We start from the raw sequence: 20,150 nt of genomic DNA on the forward strand, positions 1-20,150 counted from the left end.
ACATGGTTCGTGGTTACTCTCATTCTACATTTGATGTGGGAGATTTTCTACAAGGAGAGGCCATGATGTGGGGTCCTGAGATGATGGAGGGCCCCCTGCCTGGGATGGACAGACTGCTAGACCATCAACACTCATCACCCCCAGGGAGACTGCCCCTCGGCTTCCTGCCTTTGTTTTGGGAGTTCTACCCTTTCTGGTCCCCTGCCCTCCTAGCCCCTCCCAGAAGCCTTGAGACCTCCATCCCCACCCCAGTCTGTCATGCTAATATGCCCTTTGCGGGAAGTGATGCCTCCACTGTCCCTGCTGAAGGCCATTAATTCCAGAATCACCTCTGGCCACCTCCTAAGTACCTTGCAAATGTGGGCCACCCTTACCTCCAGTTTGATGGGGGCAGAACAAGAGTGGGGGGGTGCCGAAGCTGAAGCAGCTCGGGGTACCCCAGGGGCCTCCCCATGTGAATCCCAGCCAGGGTGGTCACTACCTCGAGGCACCTTTGAAAAAGCCACTTTTCTCTTATGCCTCAGTTTTCTTACCTGTAAAACAGTGACAGTGATCCATATTCTATTTTCTAGGATTATACCAAAGACATCAGAAAAGAGCTGAAAGCCCTACGTAAACCCTGAAGTTCAGAGTGGATGTAAAGAATCCTCCTTATGTACTGACCTTTCAAAATCACCTCCCACCAAGGAGCCATCAGGGCCCTGCTAGAACACCTCCAATGACAGGGACCTCACTTCCTTCCAGGGAAGCCCAAGCTTTCTGCCAGCAGCACTTGACCTTCGGAGATTCCTAGTGAGTCTGTGGCTGGATGACAAATTACATCAGGAGAAGAAATAGCTTCTCCGTGAACTTGGCCACTCCTGTGTTCTTATATTGCCTGTTCTTTTTTTTTTTTTTAATGTTTATTTATTTTTGAGAAAGAGAGACAGAGTGACAGAGTGCAAGCGGGGGAGGGGCGCAGAGAGGGAGGGAGACAGAACCTGACACAGGCTCCAGGCTCTGAGTTGTCAGCACAGAGCCCGACGCGGGCTCCAACTCTCGAGAAAGGTGAGATCATGACCTGAGCCGCCGTCAGAAGTCAGGCGCCTAACCGACTGAGCCACCCAGGGGCCCCTATTGCCTGCCTGTTCTTATTTTCCTAGTAACGTTCCTTTTGAAAAATGCTCAGCTTGTCCCAGTAGAATAAAGTGACAGAATGACCTGGCCCTACGGGTAGTAATTGGCGTGGCAAGAAGCTCAGGCTGGCAGGGCCACGTGGCGTGGGGGGAGGGGGTCGAGGACCCCCACCCCCACCCCCACCCCAGAGTCGGGGCCTGTTGAGAGGGTCATCAGGAAGAGAAGAGCCTGTGAGAGGTACAGCCCTTCACAGGCCATCCTCAATCCACAGGGGGGAAGCCCTGGGCCTCGTGGGGTGGGTGAGGGATTCCTTGGGCACCACCAAGACTGGGAGGGAGTGATGGGCCCCCTTGAACGGGCAGCAGGGGGCTCAGAGGACAGGCTGTTTCTGAGACCTGGGGTAGTGTGTATTTTGGAGTGGGGGAGGGGCAGTCAGACTGTTTCTTACCCCCGCCCTCCCCACCACCGCTTACACCGCAGACCGACCGTGCCCTGTGGGGTGGAGGCAGATAAATGGTTTCCCTGTGCCCCCAGCCCTACCCCCTGGCTGCATACCCCTCACTCATCCCCTCCCTCAGAGAGGGATGGGGGTCAGGTCCCTGCCTGGCAGGATCCCCCTCAGAGAGATAGTCCTCCTCCCCCTAGGAATGTGCGTGAAATCTCAGTAACTCTCTCCAGCTGGTCCTGACCTTGCAGGCGGCTCTGACAAACCCTGTGATGGGGGTGAGCTTCTGGGAAAGTGAGCCTCTTCGGGATCCTTTTTTCTCCTAATGACAACTCAAGGTGTGAAGAGCCGGTTGGGAGGGGCTGGGAGGCCTGGTGACACGGGGGAGAACATTCCAGATGGCCGAACATGGTGCGCCGAGTGCCATAGTCTCTCACACTGCACATGCTCACCCGGAGTGGGAGGCCCTGACCCCTTGTCCTAGAGCCCGCGCACGGCCCTACGCAAGTTGGGGTCTGTGGGTCACGACTGGCAAAGTATAGGGAAAGCTGAGGGCAAGGCTAAGAGGCCAACAGACAGGATTAGAGCAGAGGTCAGAGCCCCGGCTGCCTGGGATTTGCCCAAGGAGCAGACATGTCCCTGCCCTCCTAGAAACAAAGCTTCCTAGCAGTAAGTAGGCACAGGCACCGTGCTAAGGGCCTGAACATCCATTACCTCACTTACACCTGACAGCAACCCTGTTATTCCCATTTTACAGGTGAAGACACTGAGGCTCAGAAGGTTTCCTAATTGCCCAAGATTATACAGCTACATAAGCGGCAAACTCAAGACAGCTGGCCTGTCTTCCTCCGCAGACATACCTAGAAATGGAGGCAGCAGAGGGCAGGAAAAAGGCCCCAGTCAGGGTCCTCGAGGGGGCGGGTCAGAGCACTGCCCTGAGGAAGGGGATGCCTGGGTTCCTGTCCCATATCCATCACCAGTGAGCTGCGTGACCCTGAGCATTTTCCTAAATTTCTCTGAGCCTCCACTTACCCACCTGACAACAGAGGCAAAGGGGTGGAGGCTCAAATGAGATCATTGAAGTAAAAATGCATATGCGTACGATAAAAGTGATATCCCAGTGTGGCCTCGGGGGTAACGGGGCCCATGGGCTTTGGGTAAAGACGCCAAGCTTCCAGGGACCAACATCATCACTGTCATTATCAGCACCAACATCACCGTCAGCAACAACGTCATCACCATCAATTTACATTTATCGAATAGTAACAACAAAACTACTGACCACGTATTACATGCTGACTATGTGCCGAGCACCTTCCATAATCCGCGTCTGCTCGAGACAGGCGGAACGGAAGTCAGGGGCGAGGGAGACGAGAGGGAGGGCTACAGCAACCTGGAGCCTCCAGGCTCCAACTAGGAGGTCTGAAGAAGGTGACCGCAAAGGGACCGCCACCTGGGTTCAGAACCTAGCAAATTCTGTGGCCGAAGAGAAGAGGCTATTTGCGCTAATCCTGATATACACCAGGGCAGATACAGGGCTGAAGTGCAACGCAGTCCAAGGCAGAGGGAGCGACCCGGAGCCCACCCCAGGGAAGAGGCAGGCGGGGGACGCCCCCAGCTTCAACCCCAGCGCCAGCCCAGGGCCACCTCAGGCTATAAGCTAACGGGCCAGGCCTCCTGCCTCTATAGCCCAAGGGAAGGCCAAGGCAGAGGCCTGGCTGAGTCCAAGGTAACCGCTGGCTGGCTACATCAGTTCCAGCCCTCTGGGTGGGTTCCCTCACCTCCCTGGGTCAGAGGAAAGTGCCTCCCGTAGGGGCCGAACTGGAGAAGAGAGGGATATGTCTGCTCCCGGGCAAAGGGGAGGAGATTTCCACAATCTCCAAGTGGGGCACTACAGCAACCACCCAGGAGTCCCGGGAAGGAAGAGTTGAAAAGAGAGAGAGACGCAGAGATCTGGAGCAAGCCGGAACGCACAACCAGGCTGTGCGGAAGGGATGTGCGGCCCGGCAGGGAGTTCACGCGGGGCCCTGGAGGGCAGGCTGGGAGCTTGGTCTCGATGCCAAGGCCACAGGGCTACAGGGATACCAGTGCTGGTTCCCTAGTGCAGAGGGCTGTGCCAGAAGCTCCCTGCCCCTCACTGTCCCAGGCTCAGTGGTGCCCTGGCCTGTGCGGTCAGAAGCCCCCTATCGCCTGTGGATCAGGACCTGTATTCTCACAGTTGACATTCTGTACGGCGACAAGGTTAAAACGGATCTTGGGAGCCCTGCCTCCGTCTGGCACTTAGAAATGCGGGGTACCCATGAGACTGCTGGGGGGCCTTCAGACCTTCCCGAGAGGGGAGAGTGGTCCAGAGCGCCCTCGCTCAAGCCCTTGCCACCTGCCTCTGGCCATCAGGAAGGAGCCACTCCTGCACACCTGGGCTGGGGAAATAGCCAGATGGCCTCTGACCCACCAGGCAGGCCCTAGGCAGTATAAACAGCCCCTCCTCCACCGGCCTGTCCTACCTTGGGGCACTGGGGCCAAATCCAGACACCCAGCCTCCTCTAAACCCCTGGTCCCCCAGAAACACCTGTTGTGCCTGCGTCACAGGATGCTGAGGGTGCCCCCCCCCCCCCAGGACAGCTCTGTGAGCAGAACGGCCGGGTGCTGCCCCGAGGGGCTCATTAAGAGGCAACCACAAGGGAGCCCTGGTCAGTCCAGCTCCTGAGAAGGCAGTGTTTCTGTCCCCAGGCAGGGGGAGCAGGAGAGAAGGTGCTACATTACTTCCGGGTAAAATCTAAACCTCTGAGTGGGGTCTGCCTCCTCCCCTGCCCCAGATTCCTGTCCTGCCCGTCTCCCCTTGCATCCCATTTCCCAGCAGATCCAGTCCTTGGAATTTCCCTCATACAGCCCACGTTTCACACACGTGTCCCTGCACCGCTCCTCACGCTGCCTTCAATGCTCGTCTCCTTTTCTCCTGGTAAACTCCTCGTACGCTTTCAAAACCCTGCTCAAAAGGCCCCTCCTGTGTGAAGCCATGAACTCCCGGAGCTAATCTTCTCTACACCTGTCCTGGGCCTTGGACAGACTTGTTTTGAGGAATCACAAAAGACGGTGCTTATTTGTGTACATTTCTGACTCCCCTCCCTGCCCCTGAGCCAGGGGCAAGCCCCCCAGCACCTGTCACAGCGCTTGGCACCATAGAAGGTGCTCGGGACAAGTTTATTGAACTGAAGGAGGGGCAGGGGGCGGAGCAAGCGAGCATGCTGTGAAGTCACTGACCTAGGGCGGGTATTCAGGACCCCTGAGATCTGGCTGAGAGTCAGCGTGGTGGGGAGAAGCAGGCTGGGATTATTGAACATTGGGTGGGATCCGAGCTCCTCACACTCCCCACCCTGGGGCCTCAGGGCGGAGGGCAGATCTGGTTTGAAGAAGAGCCAAGAAGCCCCTGACCCTCCCTGGCCTGCAGCCCCCCAGACTGGAACCTAGGTCTGTGTTTATGTCCTACCTGGGGATTTCACTTGCTCAGTCAGAGGGCAGGAAAGCCAGGTGTGACGTCACCATGTGACAGGTGAGAACACCGAGGCTTGGAGATGTCACTGGTGTGGCCCTAGATACAGGCCAGAGGCAGGTGGTCCTTGGGGCCTGAGCCAGGGCGAGGGCAGGCGCTGCCTGGGGAGGGGCTCCTGGGTCACAGAGACACCAGCCCCTGCGGACAAAAGGAGAAAGAGGGATTTCAGAAGTCGACCTTGTCCGATTCCAGCTGTGGCGTTCCTGGCTGTGGGACTCTGGACGACCAACTTGACCTCTGTGAGCTTTCTCAGTAGGATAAGGCCAACACAACCAGCCTCGGCCCAGCACCCAGCCCGCCTCCCAGGAGATGCTCTCCGGATCCTCCTCCCTCGCACACCGATCCCCCCTCTCCCAGGCCCTGCACTCCAGCCCCAGCCAGGCCCGGCTGCCTGTAGGTGACCAGCCCTGCCCTCAAGCCTGTGGAGCTGGGGCTGGGGGAGCGGATTCGTCCCGGTGTAACCAGAGAATGTCTGAGGGCTCAGTGCCAGGGCTCCAGCTGGGGCCAGCGCTGGGCCCTCACCTCACAGCTGTCAAGGGGAGGCTCAGACACAAAGCAACCCAAGGCGAGGGGGTCGGTAGGGATGTGTCTGTCAAGGGGGGTGGGGGAACTGCTTCTTGCCATACGAGGGACCAGGATTACTAAGAAAACCCGCAGCCTCATCAGAGAATGTCAGCCAGATGCAGGTTCCGGTGCCCACCCTGCCACTGACTGGCTGGGTGACCTTGAGCAAATTACTTAACCTCTCTGAGTCTTGTTTGCCTCCTTGAGAGTAACATTTATCTAATTTTACAGGCTTGATGTGAGGATCAAACCAACCCCACATCAGCCCAGGTGCCTGGCCCAGACTTCAGGCCAATCTCTTCTCCTTGTCTTTCCTTAGTCTCCATTTCTCATTCTTCCTCTGCTATTATTTCTTCCACCAGGGGGGCACCCTCCAGGGGGATCAGGCAGGGCCCAGGGGCTCTTGGGATCTTGCACTCCTATTTTGTGAGGGTGGGACATGCAGAGAGGGCAGCTGGGAGGGAACAAAACCAGAGTTATCCACTCTGGTCCTGGCACCTTTGAGGCCTTGCCCACAGCATCCCACCCATTATGATCCTTTCCCCGATGCCCACACTGGCGCATTCACAATCTCACTTACCATGTTATTGTCTGTACTGTAAGCACGACAGAAGGCCCCTTAGAAGGACAGCTGCCTCCCTCTTCTGCTGAAGTGGCTCCAGAGTTCCAGGGGGAGGTCACCTGGAAGCAGGGAGCCGAGGCAGGGCCGATGTGAAACTGTCTCTCCCTCCTGCCCGGATTCCCCCATGGGGTTGCCCCCAAGCCCCATGGTGAGCTGGCTGTGGGAGGAGAGAAACCTGAACCGTGTGAGCCAGACCCGGTACCTGTGCTAATGCCTCTTTGTTCATTTCCCCCACTGCTCTGCCCACCCAGTCCTTTGAAGCGCCAGCCTGCCTCCGCTGTGCGGAGAGGAAACGGGGAGATAGGTTTGGGTTGTGCCCCCAGAAACAGAATTCCCAGGTCCAGTGCAGAGGGGCTGAAGACTCTGTACCCCCTGCTGGGAGCGGAGATTCCAAGGGACAGGCGGGCTCAGGAACCGCCAGCTGCCTTTGTTCAAGCGAGCATTGACTGATTCGTCAACCCTTCCGGAGAACTTCCCACATACTAGGTGCTGTGCAGAGGACTAGGGGGACAGAGACTAACCAGACACGCATTCACGGTCATATCAGAAAAGGAAGACGCCCATTCCAGCCAAGGAGAAGGGAGGGTTCCCCCAGAGGACTGGTTGGCCTGGCGAGGAGGGTGCATGAGAGAAAGAGCCTGGTGGAGAGAGGGAGCAGGGTACGCGCCCCCCGCCACCCCCCCCCCCGCCTCACCACCGCCACTGGAAACTGCAAGTAGCCTGGGTGGGCTGCACAAGCCGAGCCATGGGAAGCACTGAGTCACCTCCTCCAGAATGAGCAGGGTCCAGGTCAAAGCCTTGAAGCTCAGACACTTTGCTGGGGCCACGAGGGCCTCTTGGAAAGTTTTAAGCAGGGATGTAGCCTGATGAGTTTTGATTTTAGAAAGGTCACTCAGGCTCAGGGTGGAGAAGGGCTCAGAGGGGACAAGACTGGGAGCAGGGAGGCTAGGTCCGGATGCTGGCGGTGTGGACCGGCGTGGAGGCACCGGAGCCAGGGAGGCGCAGCCGTACTTGCGAACTGTCCACGAGGCAGAAGGAAGATGAATGGGACCCGGCGGCGTTCAGAGGCAGGGCCTGTGCCCTTCTGTTGCCCGGCACCAGAACAGTGCCTGGAACGCAGCAGAGGAACAAAGAAGTGCCTGCAAAACCAAAGGAGAAGCAGAGTTGGAAGACGGCAGGGGAGGAAGCAGGAAGGTTTGAGGATAAGGAAGAAAGGCCAGGAAGGAGGGTGGGGTGGTAAGATGCTACGGTTTGGAGAAAAGGGGGCCGGTTTGTTTAACTGATGGCAGTTATCCCCACCCAGGGGGCTGTGACAGTCAAGAAGAGACGGTGCTGCTCAGGGTGACAGACAGAGTCCAGGGTGTCTGGGGCTCCTGAGTCCCCATGATACACACAGACACTGCCCTCCCAATGGGGCCGCAGCCCACCGGCTGGGGATGGACAGCAGCCCAGCCAGAGAGGGGCTGCGGATTCGCTGGGAGCCAGGCTGGTGCTGAGGTCTCCCCCGGGGAACAGCCTCAGTCAGGGCACTGGGATGGAGCAGAGAGGCGGGTGCTTGTCAATCCCGCTTCAGGAAAATTGGCTCCATGATGTTTATTGCAAACTGCAATTTAGCATCCCTATTCAGGTGCTCTTGTGTTTAATTATACATAATATGGTGCAAGGAGGAAAGAGGGGAGGAAGCATTTATGATTTTCCCACCAGTCCCTCCCTCCCTGCATGATGTAAGGGTCAGAGGTGAGAAATGGAGCCCAGCAGAGGGAGGGAAAAGAAAGCCTGGCGTGGCCGTGGCCTTGTATGCCAACCTGGGGCAGCAGGGTCGGGCCAGAAAGCAGCGTGTGCTCCCCACTTTCCTGCCATAGACGCCTTTCCAGCAGCCCCGTGGCGTCTTCGCCCTCAGGGACAGCCAGTGGCTCTGGCTCGGGCCGAGAAATCAGTCAACAAACCTTCACAAACCCCCCAGGACGCCTTGCTTTCCCAGGCCCAGAGAGATTGAGTGATTTGCCCCACCCGCCACAGAGCAGGTGGCGAGGAGCTCCTGCACCCCAGCCCCACTCCTGACCGTGGGGCTAATGCTCCTGGGAGAACAGCCAGGTATGTCCAGACAGCCCCCGGGGCTTAGACGGAGGCCCTCTGAGTTCTTCAGCTTCCACGCTGGACAAACTTGGTTTGCCACCAACCCAGGGTCCCCCTGCAATCTCGGCGTGTCTGCCTTCCCTCCGGTCCTCCCTCCCTCTCCAGAGCTGGGAGGGCAAAGCACCAATTAGTTCATTTGCTTGTTTAATTGGGTAGGGAGGGGAAGAAAATTAAACTCCTCAACAGGAATCTTCCCTGCAGGGCCAGAGATAGAATTAGGGGGTGGGGACCCCCATCTCTGAGCACCCCTCTGCCTGCCCTGGCTCCCCACCCCCCACCCCCATCTCCATGCCCCAGATCCCCAGATCAGAGCCTGAGATTATGGGGCCCTGGGGAGCCAGAGTAGGAGGTCTACCCCACCCTAACTGGGCCAGCCCCTCCCAGAACTGGAGCGGGATGGAGGACGGGCACGACAGGGGAGGGGGAGGAGGACCAGGCTGGGGCATTGCCTCAGGGTCTGGTTCGCTTGCTTTGTGCCCACCTCTCTGACTCCGAGAGTCCTCTCCCTCTCTTTCTCTCTCTCTCTCTCTCTCAACCTCTCTTTCTCTCCACCTTCCTCTCTCGGCTCTAGAAAAGCCCCTCCCCCAGGAAGACCCTGGAAATGTGGCCAGGTTTCTAGGGGGTACCGTGGCCATTGTCCTCATCCTTGGCGTGGCTCTTGCTATCTTCATACTGCATCACCGACAGCAGAAGAACCGAATGGAGCCGGACTGTGGCGGGTGAGTGTTGGCAAGCCCACCCATCGGCCCACCCAGACGCCCCCTTTCAGCTGCCGCTGCCCTTTCTGAGAAGTAGGTGTGCGATTATAATCCACGGTTTACAGATGAGGAAACGAGGCACACAGGTTAAATGCTTTACACACGTTTACCCCAGCCGCTGACAAAGGGTGAAGGCAAAAGTCCATGATGAATGGAATGTCAACATGTTAAGTCAAGACAGGATCAGAAATAGTATCATGCAAGCTATTTTGGAGCATGAGGTGAAAGGAAAAATCAGTAATACTAATCCTACTTTTTAAACTTTTATGTTATTTTTTTTAAGTATTTTTATTTTTGAGAGAGAGAGCGTGCACACACATGAGCAGGGGAAGGGCAGCGAGAAGTGGGGGACAGAGGATCCAAAGCAGGTTCTGTGCTGACAGCACAGAGTCCAAGGTGGGGCTTGAACTCACCAACCATGAGATGGTGACCTGAGCCGAAAGCAGACACTTAACCAGCTAAACCACCCAGGCGCCCTTCTCCTACCTTATTTTAAAATGCTGATACTTTGTTCGTCTTGGACTTTTTTGCATTAATTTTAGTTTTAAATATATTTTATTTAGTTTTAAATATATTGTATTTAAATATATTGTATTCAACTATTATTTATCGTGAGGACCGAGACTTCTGGGGCCCCCATAAGCTTTGCACTTGAGGTCTTGCTCCCGTCACCCTGGTCGTAGCCCGAATGCATCCTCGGGATTTCCCACTGTCCTCCAGGCCAAGACACCGGAGTCTCACACGGTTCCCATACCCGGGCTGGAGGGAGGGACAGGCTGGGCTGGGAGCAGAGATGCCCAGAGAGATAGGAGGGGCACTCTCAGCCTCTACCCAGCTATGCTGAGTAACCACACCCCAAGCTCAGACCATCTGGGAAGCTGCCTAGGAGCAGAGCACTGGGGGGCCGTCAGGGACCAGGACTGTCAGATGGCCTGCCTGGAACAGAACCCCCACGTGAGACTTATTCTGTTCCCCCAGGACTTCAATGCCCTCCTCCCAGAAGCTGGAGCCTCCCCACCACAGGCAGAGCCACCTTGCACCTGAGGACATCCAGGTGGGCCTGAGGCCCTGGAATGGGGGGCTGGAGAGGAAAACTGGGAGATGGCCACCTGAAGGCAGAGCCCTCCCACATGCATGGGCCTCTAACCAGTCCCCAGCACGATGCTAGCCCTGGCCAGTTCCCAAAAGGCCAGGCCTGGGTGAGAGGCCATGGCCCAGGCTTTCCCCTCCCCCTACAGAAATGACAAACTAGGATCCTCCCTCCCTGCCCAGGGCCCACAGGGGAAGCTCTTCCTCCACTGCTCGGTGCATTCATTCATTAAAAAAAAAAAAAAAAATCAAGTACCCAGCAGATGCCTGACCCTGTGCTGATCACTTGTGCCTCCCAGACAGCCACGAGCGTGGTGAGTGCCAGGATGGGGATGCATGGGAACCAGACTGGGGGGGGGGGGGTCCAAGACGGCTGCAGGGAGCAGGGTGCAGGGAATAGGCCGGGTATCCAGCCGCTGGCCTCCTTCTCTTCCAGATTCTCCACCTGGAGCCAGGGAAGCAGCAGGTGCAGCCGGAAGAAAAAGAAATGCAACAGCTGGTCCTGCAGACCCCCTACTATGACCTGGGAACCTCCCCCTCCTACTGCCCCTCGGTAAGGACCACCGAACCTCCGGGAGGGTTCCCCAAACCCAGCTCCATTCAGCCTGGCCACGAGCCCAGCTGCCTAGAGGGAAAGAGGGCAGAGGAAGCCCAGGAGATGGGGCAGGGAGGGCACAGGTCAGCCCACTAGGGAGGGGAGGGGTGGCCCTTCATGGTGGCAGCGGGTTCCCTGGGCAAAGCGGGGTCTCGGATGCTGACAGACCAGGGCAGGAGAGTGGGGCTTCCAGTGGGGTGGAACCCCAACCTGAAGCCCAACTCTCTCTCCCCCAAGCCCCGCCCTCCATCTCTGCGTCCTGCACCCCAGTCCTCAGTCCTGCCAACGACCACCCAAAAGCCAGCAGCGGCCCCTCCTCCTGGCCCCACTCCCAGCCGCTCAGAGGGCCAGCGTCCACTCGAATGGCTGCCATCTCTGCCCACAGCTTCTGCCTTTCAGCAGACATGGGGGCTGGGGCGGCACCTAGACGGCACCAGCCCAGAGACCCAGGCCAGACCACCTGGGCCCAAAGATAACACATTCTCTCCTGGCACTGGTGAGAGAACCAGGCCTTTGTCTTCAGGGCACAGCCATCCTCCCTCTCTGCTGGGAGAGCCAAAGTGAGCCCATCTTGAGATGCCAAATCCAGCCCCTGGTGGGGGTAGCGTTCCCAGGATGCCAAGCCCAGAGGACCAACCTAGCCCCTACCCTCTGATTCTATGCAGGGGGTAAGGAGACCCCCAGCCATTTATTGTTCCTCAGCCAGCCTAGAGATTTGGAAGCGAGCTAGGACACGCTGGGGACACAAAGTCCGCTCCTTAGACAGCAGCTAGACAGCCCCTTCCCAAGTGAGGGTGCACGCCCAACCCTGCGTCCCAGGCTGCACTGCGTGGTCCTGTCAGTTCCAACAGAAGGGATCATAATGGCGGCGTGAGCAGTTGCTATGTGGGGAGGTTCCAAACACTGTTCTGTTCAACCCTCACAACCACCTACGTTGTTAAGTCCTGTTATCGCCCCCATTTTCTAGAGGAGGAAACTGAGGCTCAGTGGAGTTGCAAGGTTTGTCCAACATCACCCAGAGAGCACTGGGAAAAGCGTTATTCAAACCCCTGGTCCCCTGGCTCCCAAGTCCAGGCCCTAACCACACAGCAGCCACTAGGATGAGCAGACCGGTGGGGAGTTCACCTAAAAACAGGAGCCTCGAGACTTGCAGAGCCTCCGGGTGGGAACCAGCTGATGCAGAGCGTCCTTCAGCCCCAGGCATCCTGTCTGAAACAGAATGCCCAGCTCCGCTGCCGGGCTGTCCCTCAGCTCCAGGGACCCAGAGACCACACAAGCCAGCCCCTGAGAGCTCGGGTCTGGCGTTCTGAGTTCATTGCTGGGTGTCACTTTGGGCCACACAAACACAGAGATTCGGCTCACCCACCCCTTCCTCCGGACGGTGAGAAAGGACATTCTTCCCAGGCCTGAGCATGGTTAAGGTAGGAGGGAGTGCAGGGACCCTGATATTTCCAGAAAGGAGAAAGCCATGCCCTGTTTAGGATTCTCCAAATCAGCCTCGCTCCTCAGCTCAGGCCCTAGCCAAGAATCCGTAAACTTGTCAGAGCCCTGGGTGGACAGAGAAGGGGGGAGGGAGGGAAAGAAGCAGAAATGGGGGCGGAGGGAGGGCTGAGGCACAGGGGGGAGAGGCTGGTGATTTAGAAAGTCACGGAAGCCTCCAACGGGATCCCCTGAAGAGGGGCCCAGGCTCGGCATAAAAATCGCTGTGATGTAACGGGACAGCTGCAGCCGGCTGGCCCCAGTCCCCACTAACGACTTCCCAGTCCTGCGCTCTGACTGCTGCCCCCTCAGCCTGGCACGCAGAGCCCTCCCTGGGGGCACAGGAGGGGCCGGACAGCTCAAGGACAGCCCCACCACCTCAGCCCCCCACAAAGCACATGTTCACACTTAACACACACACACGCCCTCTCTCGTACAAGCCCCTCACCCCAGGACAGCCCGCCTCGGCCCCGCACCCCCAATCACACTCCCCCTGCAACCTCTCTCCTATAAGCCCCAGACCTCGGCACGTGGCTCCGACCCTGTCCCCTCCCTCCTAGCCCTCCCTCCCCGGCCTCTGCTCATATCGGATTGAAGGAAACCCCGACTGAGCTTGTGCATTCAAGAAACACAACAAGACCACTTGGGACACAGAACAGAGCGAGCCAACCTCTACCCATCAGCCACGGCGCAGACGGGGCCAGATGATGGGGACATCTACGGTCCCGAACCCAGAGGCCACGCGACTAGGGCACTGGGGCGGATGCGTGCGCATGAGAATGGCCTGTAGGGTGGCGTAGGGAGGTCAACTCTGGTGTCCTGGGGAGGCAGTGGTGTTGTCGCCAAAAGAAGTGTAATTCCTTTTGGCTCACAGAGCAATTACCGGGCCGGGAGAGGATTTATCCCCGGCGCTCCGGTCTGTTGGCAGTGCAGCTTGTATACAAGTCACATTATTGATGTCGTCATCAATTCTCCTTCCCAACAAGTGGTGAGAGGGAGCCAGGCAGAGAGCATGCACTGTTCGCAGAAGCAGGGCTGGGGAGGAGAGTGAGAGGGCTGCAGGGGGTCCAGGGGCCCAGCAACTAGAGCCTGGGCGGCCCAGTCCCCGTGCTGCACACACACCCAAGGGCACTAACCAAGATGGCAGCAGAGCCCTCAATTTCCATCAAGGTTCCTGGGCTAGGAGTCTACTCACGTGGCAGGTACCATTTGAAGAGCTTGGTGGCTCCGGAGGCTAGAACTCAGGAAGGACTCCCAGAGGCTCCAGAGCGGAGCCATGAACTCTAGGAGACCAACAGGAGGAGACATTGCCTTGTCTCGAAGGAGAGACAAAGCCCAGGCTCGGAGCAGAAGACTGGACACCACGACCTTTGGAGGGACGGAGTTCTGAAACTACTGTGTCTCTCAAGAAGGAGCCACCCAGATGGGATTAGATGCAGTGGGGGGAGGGGGGGGGGCAGCTGTGGGGGACCAAGGAGGGAGCAGTCAGGGAGAGTTGTCAGCCCCTGCTTCAGGCCTGACACCTGGGAAGGGGGTGGGGAAGGAAGGAGGGTTGGGTGGGAAGAGTCTCGGGTTGCCTCACGTTCTACAAAAGTTTGGGGCAGGCCGCAGGGTCCTGGAGCCACAGTCACTCATTCACCGCTAGCAAAGTCCTGCCCCCGCAGGAACGGTCCCGCACGGGATCCCCGCCATGCTCAGTCCTTGGTGGGAGCAGCCGGAGGGCTGTGACCTCAGCACAGACACGGCGAGGGATCCAGCTCCGGCTGCGTCAGCCACACTGCCCACAGCAGCCCTGAGTGGCGCATGTCCACGGCCGCCATGGTCCACCCTGGCACCACGGAGGTCTGCTCCGTGCCACGCGGGCCCCTCTTCCTGAGGGACGTGACCCCTGTCGCTCCAGAAGATCTCAGGGTCACAGCTGGTACGCATCTGTCCTTTCCACCCCCCTTCTAGATTCCTCTCCCTCAGCTACCGCCTCAGCAGGTCTCGGTGGCTTTCCCAGTGCCACGACCCAAATCTTCATTCCTGAGGGGTCTGAGCCCTTGACCAGCACACCCTGCTCAGCCGGGGCCGTTGCATGTGCCCATTCACCATTAAAGTAGAAGCCCCAGTAGTCACCTGTGCCCTGCACATATCCCTCCCTGTGTGACAGCAGCCCCGCCTCCTCCTGCCGATCAGAGCCAATTAGCTCCACCAAGAAGGGCTCCACCAAGAAGGGTGCCTGAACACCAGCAGGCAAGTGCCCCGGTAGTAGCCTGAGCTCAGTGTGCAGTGGGGCCCTCTGCCCTCCAGGGCCCACGGTTGTGAGGCTGGGAAACACAGCTTCCCCCGCTGGGCCACTGGGAGTGATGGTCAGTGGGGCCACCCCTGTTTTCCCTTGGGTCTTCGGACCCATGTATTTCCCTGCTGGGGACACAGCACCCTATGGAGGCTTTCAAAGTATTGCCACCGAGCTAGTACTTCTGCTGGCATTTGGATGGTCCAGCAGCTACAAATGGGGCTGCCATTCAATTAAGCCTCTGGTAGCCAACAATCCTCCTCTGGGCTCCATCCAGTTTCTGTAGGGCAGAGACTATGGGTTAAACGGAACTAAGACAGAGACCACCCCTGTATCCTTCTGGGCTGTAATGACAGCATTAGTCTCTCCCCGACCTCAGCAATGACATCACTTTTGACTTGCCCTCTTGGCTGGTGGGGGCATTTCCAGAGGTTTCCACCTGGCTCTTGTCCCACAGACCAAGGGTCCAATGCGGTATGAGCACGTCAAATGCCATGCCCCCTAGCAATGAATTTGCCCTGTTCTCTGAGGTCCTTGCCAGGATGTTGAATCCCACGTCCCACGAAGACACCCCGAAGTAAAAGCATTCTTGCCTATCCAGCCTTGGTTCTGGCCCCTTTGATCCAGAACCTTCCAACTCCAACCCAGGAGCGCTAGCCTGGTTTTTGCCGGGACATGCCAGTTAATTCCTACCACCGCATTCTCCCTGGGTGGCATCTCTCCTCTTTCATCAGGCCAGCTGTCCCCAGCTGGGTCACTCCAGACTTTATCTTCAGTTATCAGCCTGGCAGCCCAGAACAGAAGTGGGGCAGCTCCCGAGGGAGGCACCTGTTGCCTTGCAGGGGGAAGACCCCCGCAGCGTCTTCCGGCCTGGAATGGTGCTCACTCTTGCCGGGGATGGGTGGGCCACCTGTGTGCTCTGAGGGGACACATCCATTTACTGTCACCTCAGTTCCCGAGTTCCAGATTTTCCCAGCCGGAGCCCTAGCACAACACACCTGGCTTGGCCAAGCATCTCTGGAGCTCTGTGATGCTTATTCTCAAATCCTGGATCTGCCCCGCTGCTGGGTCGGCTGCAGGTGGAGGTGGGGCCTCTCTGTCACCCCCTACAAGGGCCTCCGGCTCTCACATCGAGCCCCTCGCTGTCGGTGACTCCCAGCTTCTCATTATCCCTAAGTGCCAGCATCACCAAATAACCAGCCAAGTCCGTCACTTCCCTGACACTGCTTCCTGCACGTCTCCAGCGGCTGAATCACCGAGCCTGACAGAGCATCCCCTCCGCCAGGGCGCTTCTCCCAGGTCCTCCTTGCTGCCAGGCCCAAATGCCCAGGTTACCTGTTGCCACCTATCCTTCTTGGACCGTTCCCGGTGTCACCGGTGCTAGTTCGAGGCCTCCTGGAAGAGATGACAAGATGTGATGGACGGGAGCTTCCCTGGGAGGGAAGGCCTGTGGAGGCCAAAGCAGAGGGGACAGAAGGCAGGTCTGGCCTCAACACAGGTCCGGCCCTGAGGAAGGAGTGGGGAAGAAGGGTGGAGCACGTGGGACAAATCTCAGGCTGCGGCACAGCTCTGTGAAAGCTGCCGCTGGGCCCGTGGGGAACCCTCCAGCCGGAGTCGGAGAAGTCCTGCCAGAATGGCCTACGCCAGCACCTGGCCCTGCTGCTCAGGGACGGGAACAGCAGGGGAAGCAGGCTCACCACAAATGCCACGGTGGATCCGGCAGGTGAGAGCTGTCACCCAGCAGTGTTCCGCACGGCGGACCCGAGTAGTGTATTTCCAGGGCTGCTACAGTTTCAGACAAAACGGAGTATGGGACGTCCCGGGCATGGATGACCTTGGGGTGACCTCGGGATGGAGCCGGTGGTCAGGTTTCCCAGGGGCCACCTCAGGGTGTGACAGCTACCAGTTCTCCGAACTCATCCCGGGAGGCGTGTGCCTTCCGGGACGGGCTGGTGGCCAGGGCCAGGCCTACAAGGTGCTCGTGCCAAGCAGGGCTCAGGTCACTGCTCTTTGCATCTTTGAGAAAGTTCTATCAAGGCAGAAGGTGAAGCATCCAGGGTTTCTGGGGGACCTCTCCCCGCCCCCCGGAACCCAGAGAATGAACTGGAGAGCTCCCCTCCACCCCCCTGAGTGAGACAGCCCGGAACCACCTCTCGCCATCACCCCCAATCTCCCAGGCCTCGGTGGGGATCAGAGCCAAGGCTGCCCCCAAACGGACGGCACTCGGTCGGGAAGGGTCCACACAGAGAAGTTTTGTGGACATACTGGTCTCTGAGCAGACAGCCTCGGTGGGAATGCGCCCGGGCTCCCACCCACCTGAAGCACCCATCCCTAGGCATCTTCATGATGACGGGAAGGACAGGAGGCAGGGTCCATTCATCCCGTGGCACCGCTGGCGTGTGGAATGAGGACAACCATCGATGTGTCCATTGCCTGCCTCTGCAGGATGGTGTTCACACCATCCGGGGAGGCGGCCACCCCTCCCACCTGGGGGAGTCCCCTCTTGTGGAGTCCCAGCTCCTCTGGCCTCAGGGGCTCTCGGGGATGAGGCGAGTCTGCGCTGCCTCCAGGAGACCCCTTCCTCTCAGCAGCTGCTGCTCACACACTGCCCTGCTTGCCTCGAGCCCACCTTCCCGGCCCTCCAGCTCAGGGCTTGGGAGCCAGACCTCCTGTCTCTTCAGCCTCGCCCCCCCTTCCTTCTGCCTCTCGCCTCCTGTGCCCTCAACCTCCTCCCTCACCTCCAGGCAGGCTCTGGAAACACTGGGGGCTGCAGAAGGAAAGGCGCTAGGGTGTCAGTTTCACTTCTGGGAAATCAGGAGCTAATTGCTCTAATCTTAGCCCTGCCATGTGTCCCTGACGATGGTCACTGATGGGCACGGGATGGGCGTTGCTGAAAGGCAGATGAAATCAGGACACTCAGCCTTCCTGCCATGCAAGCAGCCCAGCCAAGGAAAAGAAAAAGGGCACCAGCCTAGGTCACAGGGGGTTGGCCTCCCATGGCGCGGAGCTCTCCACCTTGCCCCCAGGCTCCTGCCCTGCAGGCCCTGGGAAAGTCACCTCTTCCTCCACCCCTCTTCCGCTGACGGGACCATCTGTCTGTCTGCTTGAACACTGGCACTGAGCTTAGGAGGAGGCGCTGGTGAGGCAAGCTCCAGGGCTAAGAGCTGGCAGGGCCTCAGAAGTCACTGAGAGACCCTTTGATCTTGCTGAAGGGGAAACCAAGGCCAGGTGAGAGAGAGAGGGAGGGGCTCGGCCCAGCCACAGCAGGAGTAGACAGTAGAGCAGGAGCCCCTGCCCTCAGGTGACTCTTGTTCTAATAACCCCCCAATCCAAGTAAGAGTCAGAAGTAATGCAGTGGCCCCTTGCAGAGCTCAGGTACGAGCTGGAGCCCCAGGTTTCCATGATAGTGCTAGTTCACGTAAAATTTTCGTCCCCCGTTTTACAAATGAAAAACTAGGCTCAGTTGGCTCGCCTGCTTGACGGGCCGCGGCAAGAAGCCCAGCTGAAGTTCAAAGCCAGGTCTTTTGACTTCAGGTTTCATTTGATGCCCCCACAGCTCTGCCAGCATCCTCCCTGTAACCTCAGGCACATCGCTTCCCCTCGGTGGGCCTCGGTCTCCGCCCTCCGCAAAATGAGAGGGTTGGCCAAACTAATCTCCCGGAGCCAAGCACAGGGGGGCTGGGGGCAGGACCCACTCTGCCTCCACTCACCCCAGAGCCCTCCAGTGATCTACAGGTGGTAGAGACAGCTTCGCAGAGCAGCACATAAATGCTTTGTGACCAATTTTGTAAACGCTTTTGCCGACCCGTTTTCTCTCTTGCCACTGATAGATTGCTTTTCTGGTTCTCTCTCTCCCTCCATACCTCACAATTTTCCACGGCCCCCCCTTCTCCCCCATGCACCCACCTCACCCCCACACCTCCCCATCTTATCCCGATGCCTGGCCCTGAGGCACTCTGTCCCTGTCCTTACCCACCTTGCCCCCTCCTGCACTTCTGCCTCATCTCTAGGGCTCTGGCCTAAAGGACCCTGATGTCCGCTATGCAGAACTGGACACCTCAGCCCTGGAACTGGTGCCAGGGTCATGGACGACCGTGCCAGGGCCTGGAGAGGTTGTGGAATATGCCACCATCCAGCTGACCCCACCCTAGCACATGACCCCTAGACACCCAGCCCTGCCTCTGGACAACAGGTACATTCGGCCCTCCTCACTCTTCCCAGTGAGACAAACGCACGGAGGGCTGGAGAGAAACTGTGACAAAAAGGGTAGGGGAGGTGGGCCAGACAGGTGCAGAAGGCACCTGCACCAGGGGCTGGGAGGTCTGCAATGTAGTCTCATTTCTGCCGTGAGTTTACTGTGTTACCTCGTGCATATAATTTCCCCCCTTGGAGACTCAGTTTCCCCCATCTGTGAAACAAGGAGGTTGGAACCAAGAATCGTTAGGGCTCCTTCCTGCCCCAATGGTCCCCAATTATCCTTCTGTGTCTCCAATAGGGATACACTTCTCCCAGCGGCTGCCTCACTGCCGACATCACGGGTGACCTCTTAGCCCTCACCGGGCACCTGGGTGCTCCACTTTATTTTCTAATCACGGGGCCCCCAAGGTCAAGGCTGCATGCTCACATCTCCTCTTGACCTCTCTTGGCTCGGTTGAGCAGCTGGATTCAACCAACCTTTACTGAACATCTGCTCTGTGCCAGGCACTGTGCTAAGGGCTCAGGGTTCAGAGATTCCCGCCCAAAGCAAGGTCCTGCCAGGGGGCTCCTGGACTGAAAGAGGAACTGCTGGGCTCTGCAGGGGGTGGTGAGCAGGGCTCTCTCTGCAGCCTGGATCCTGGAGTTACATGGAGGTCACAGAGCAGAGAATCAGAGAGACAATAAGGAAAGTCACCAAACACGTGAGCCTCCCTGAGAGGTTAAAGGAAGCTCAGGACCCCTCAAACTAAGAAGCTAGAATCCCAGGGCTGGAGACTCAGGTCCAAGGGTTCACCGCTCCAGCAGCAGGTGAGGAAACCTGAGCTCGAGGCCCCGCGCTACGGGCTGGTGTGGGGATGCACAGGGTCGGGGAGGACAGAGAAAGAGACATGATGGAGAAGGTCAGGATTAGCCGGGAGAGAGATGGCAGTGCTGAGTGTGAGAAAAGTCCCACAAGGCCGCTGAGGGCTGACACTGGAGGGGGTAGGACCCAGGAGGGACTCACTGGTGGCCCCCGCGGCACATTTACTCCACCGCGTCTCGGGACCCAGAAGGGCCAGGACTCTGCTCCCTAGCCAACCCCGTTGTCCTCCACCCCCCTGCCTCTCAACACCCCCGTGCACTCCTGCAAGACATCAGCCATCCCCAGCCACCTCTACAGACAGAATTTCGCCTAGCCCCAAACCCCGCATTAGTGTGGGAAGGACGAGGACCCAAAGGGACGCAGTCTTCCCAAAGGCCCCCGCACAGCCGTCCTTGGAGATCCTGGCATTGTAATCGGTCATCTCCCTCCTCTGACTTGTCCACCCCACCGAGGAAGGGG

General features: G+C 58.3%; 1 protein-coding gene and 1 long non-coding RNA gene across 3 annotated transcripts in view; one reads left to right on the top strand and one right to left on the bottom strand.

The window, feature by feature from the left end:
• LOC132660981 (uncharacterized) overlaps positions 1-20,150 on the bottom strand; it is a 292,245-nt gene that overhangs the window by 58,353 nt on the left and 213,742 nt on the right. For both annotated transcript variants that reach the window (XR_013550037.2, XR_009601987.3), the window contains 3 exons: positions 7,309-7,436; positions 6,256-6,356; positions 5,049-5,249 (listed from right to left, as the gene is read on the bottom strand). This is a non-coding gene — a long non-coding RNA (uncharacterized LOC132660981). The remainder of the gene's footprint in view (positions 1-5,048; positions 5,250-6,255; positions 6,357-7,308; positions 7,437-20,150) is intronic.
• On the top strand, positions 10,010-19,395 carry LOC144612898 (uncharacterized). Its single transcript, XM_078432846.2, has 3 exons — positions 10,010-10,245; positions 10,717-10,833; positions 18,643-19,395. The coding sequence occupies exons 1-3, from the start codon at positions 10,177-10,179 to the stop codon at positions 18,781-18,783; spliced, it is 327 nt and encodes a 108-aa protein (XP_078288972.2). The 5' UTR covers positions 10,010-10,176; the 3' UTR covers positions 18,784-19,395.

This window comes from Panthera onca, chromosome D1, assembly GCF_046562875.1.
Source record: "Panthera onca isolate mPanOnc1 chromosome D1, mPanOnc1 haplotype 2, whole genome shotgun sequence".
Lineage (NCBI taxonomy): Eukaryota > Metazoa > Chordata > Mammalia > Carnivora > Felidae > Panthera > Panthera onca.

Coding starts and splice junctions, on each gene's coding strand:
- LOC144612898 (XM_078432846.2), top strand. CDS start 10,177: ATGCCCTCCTCCCAGAAGCTGGAGCCTCCCCACCACAGGCAGAGCCAC. Junction 10,246..10,716: donor TTGCACCTGAGGACATCCAG/GTGGGCCTGAGG, acceptor CTTCTCTTCCAG/ATTCTCCACCTGGAGCCAGG. Junction 10,834..18,642: donor CCCCCTCCTACTGCCCCTCG/GTAAGGACCACC, acceptor CCTCATCTCTAG/GGCTCTGGCCTAAAGGACCC.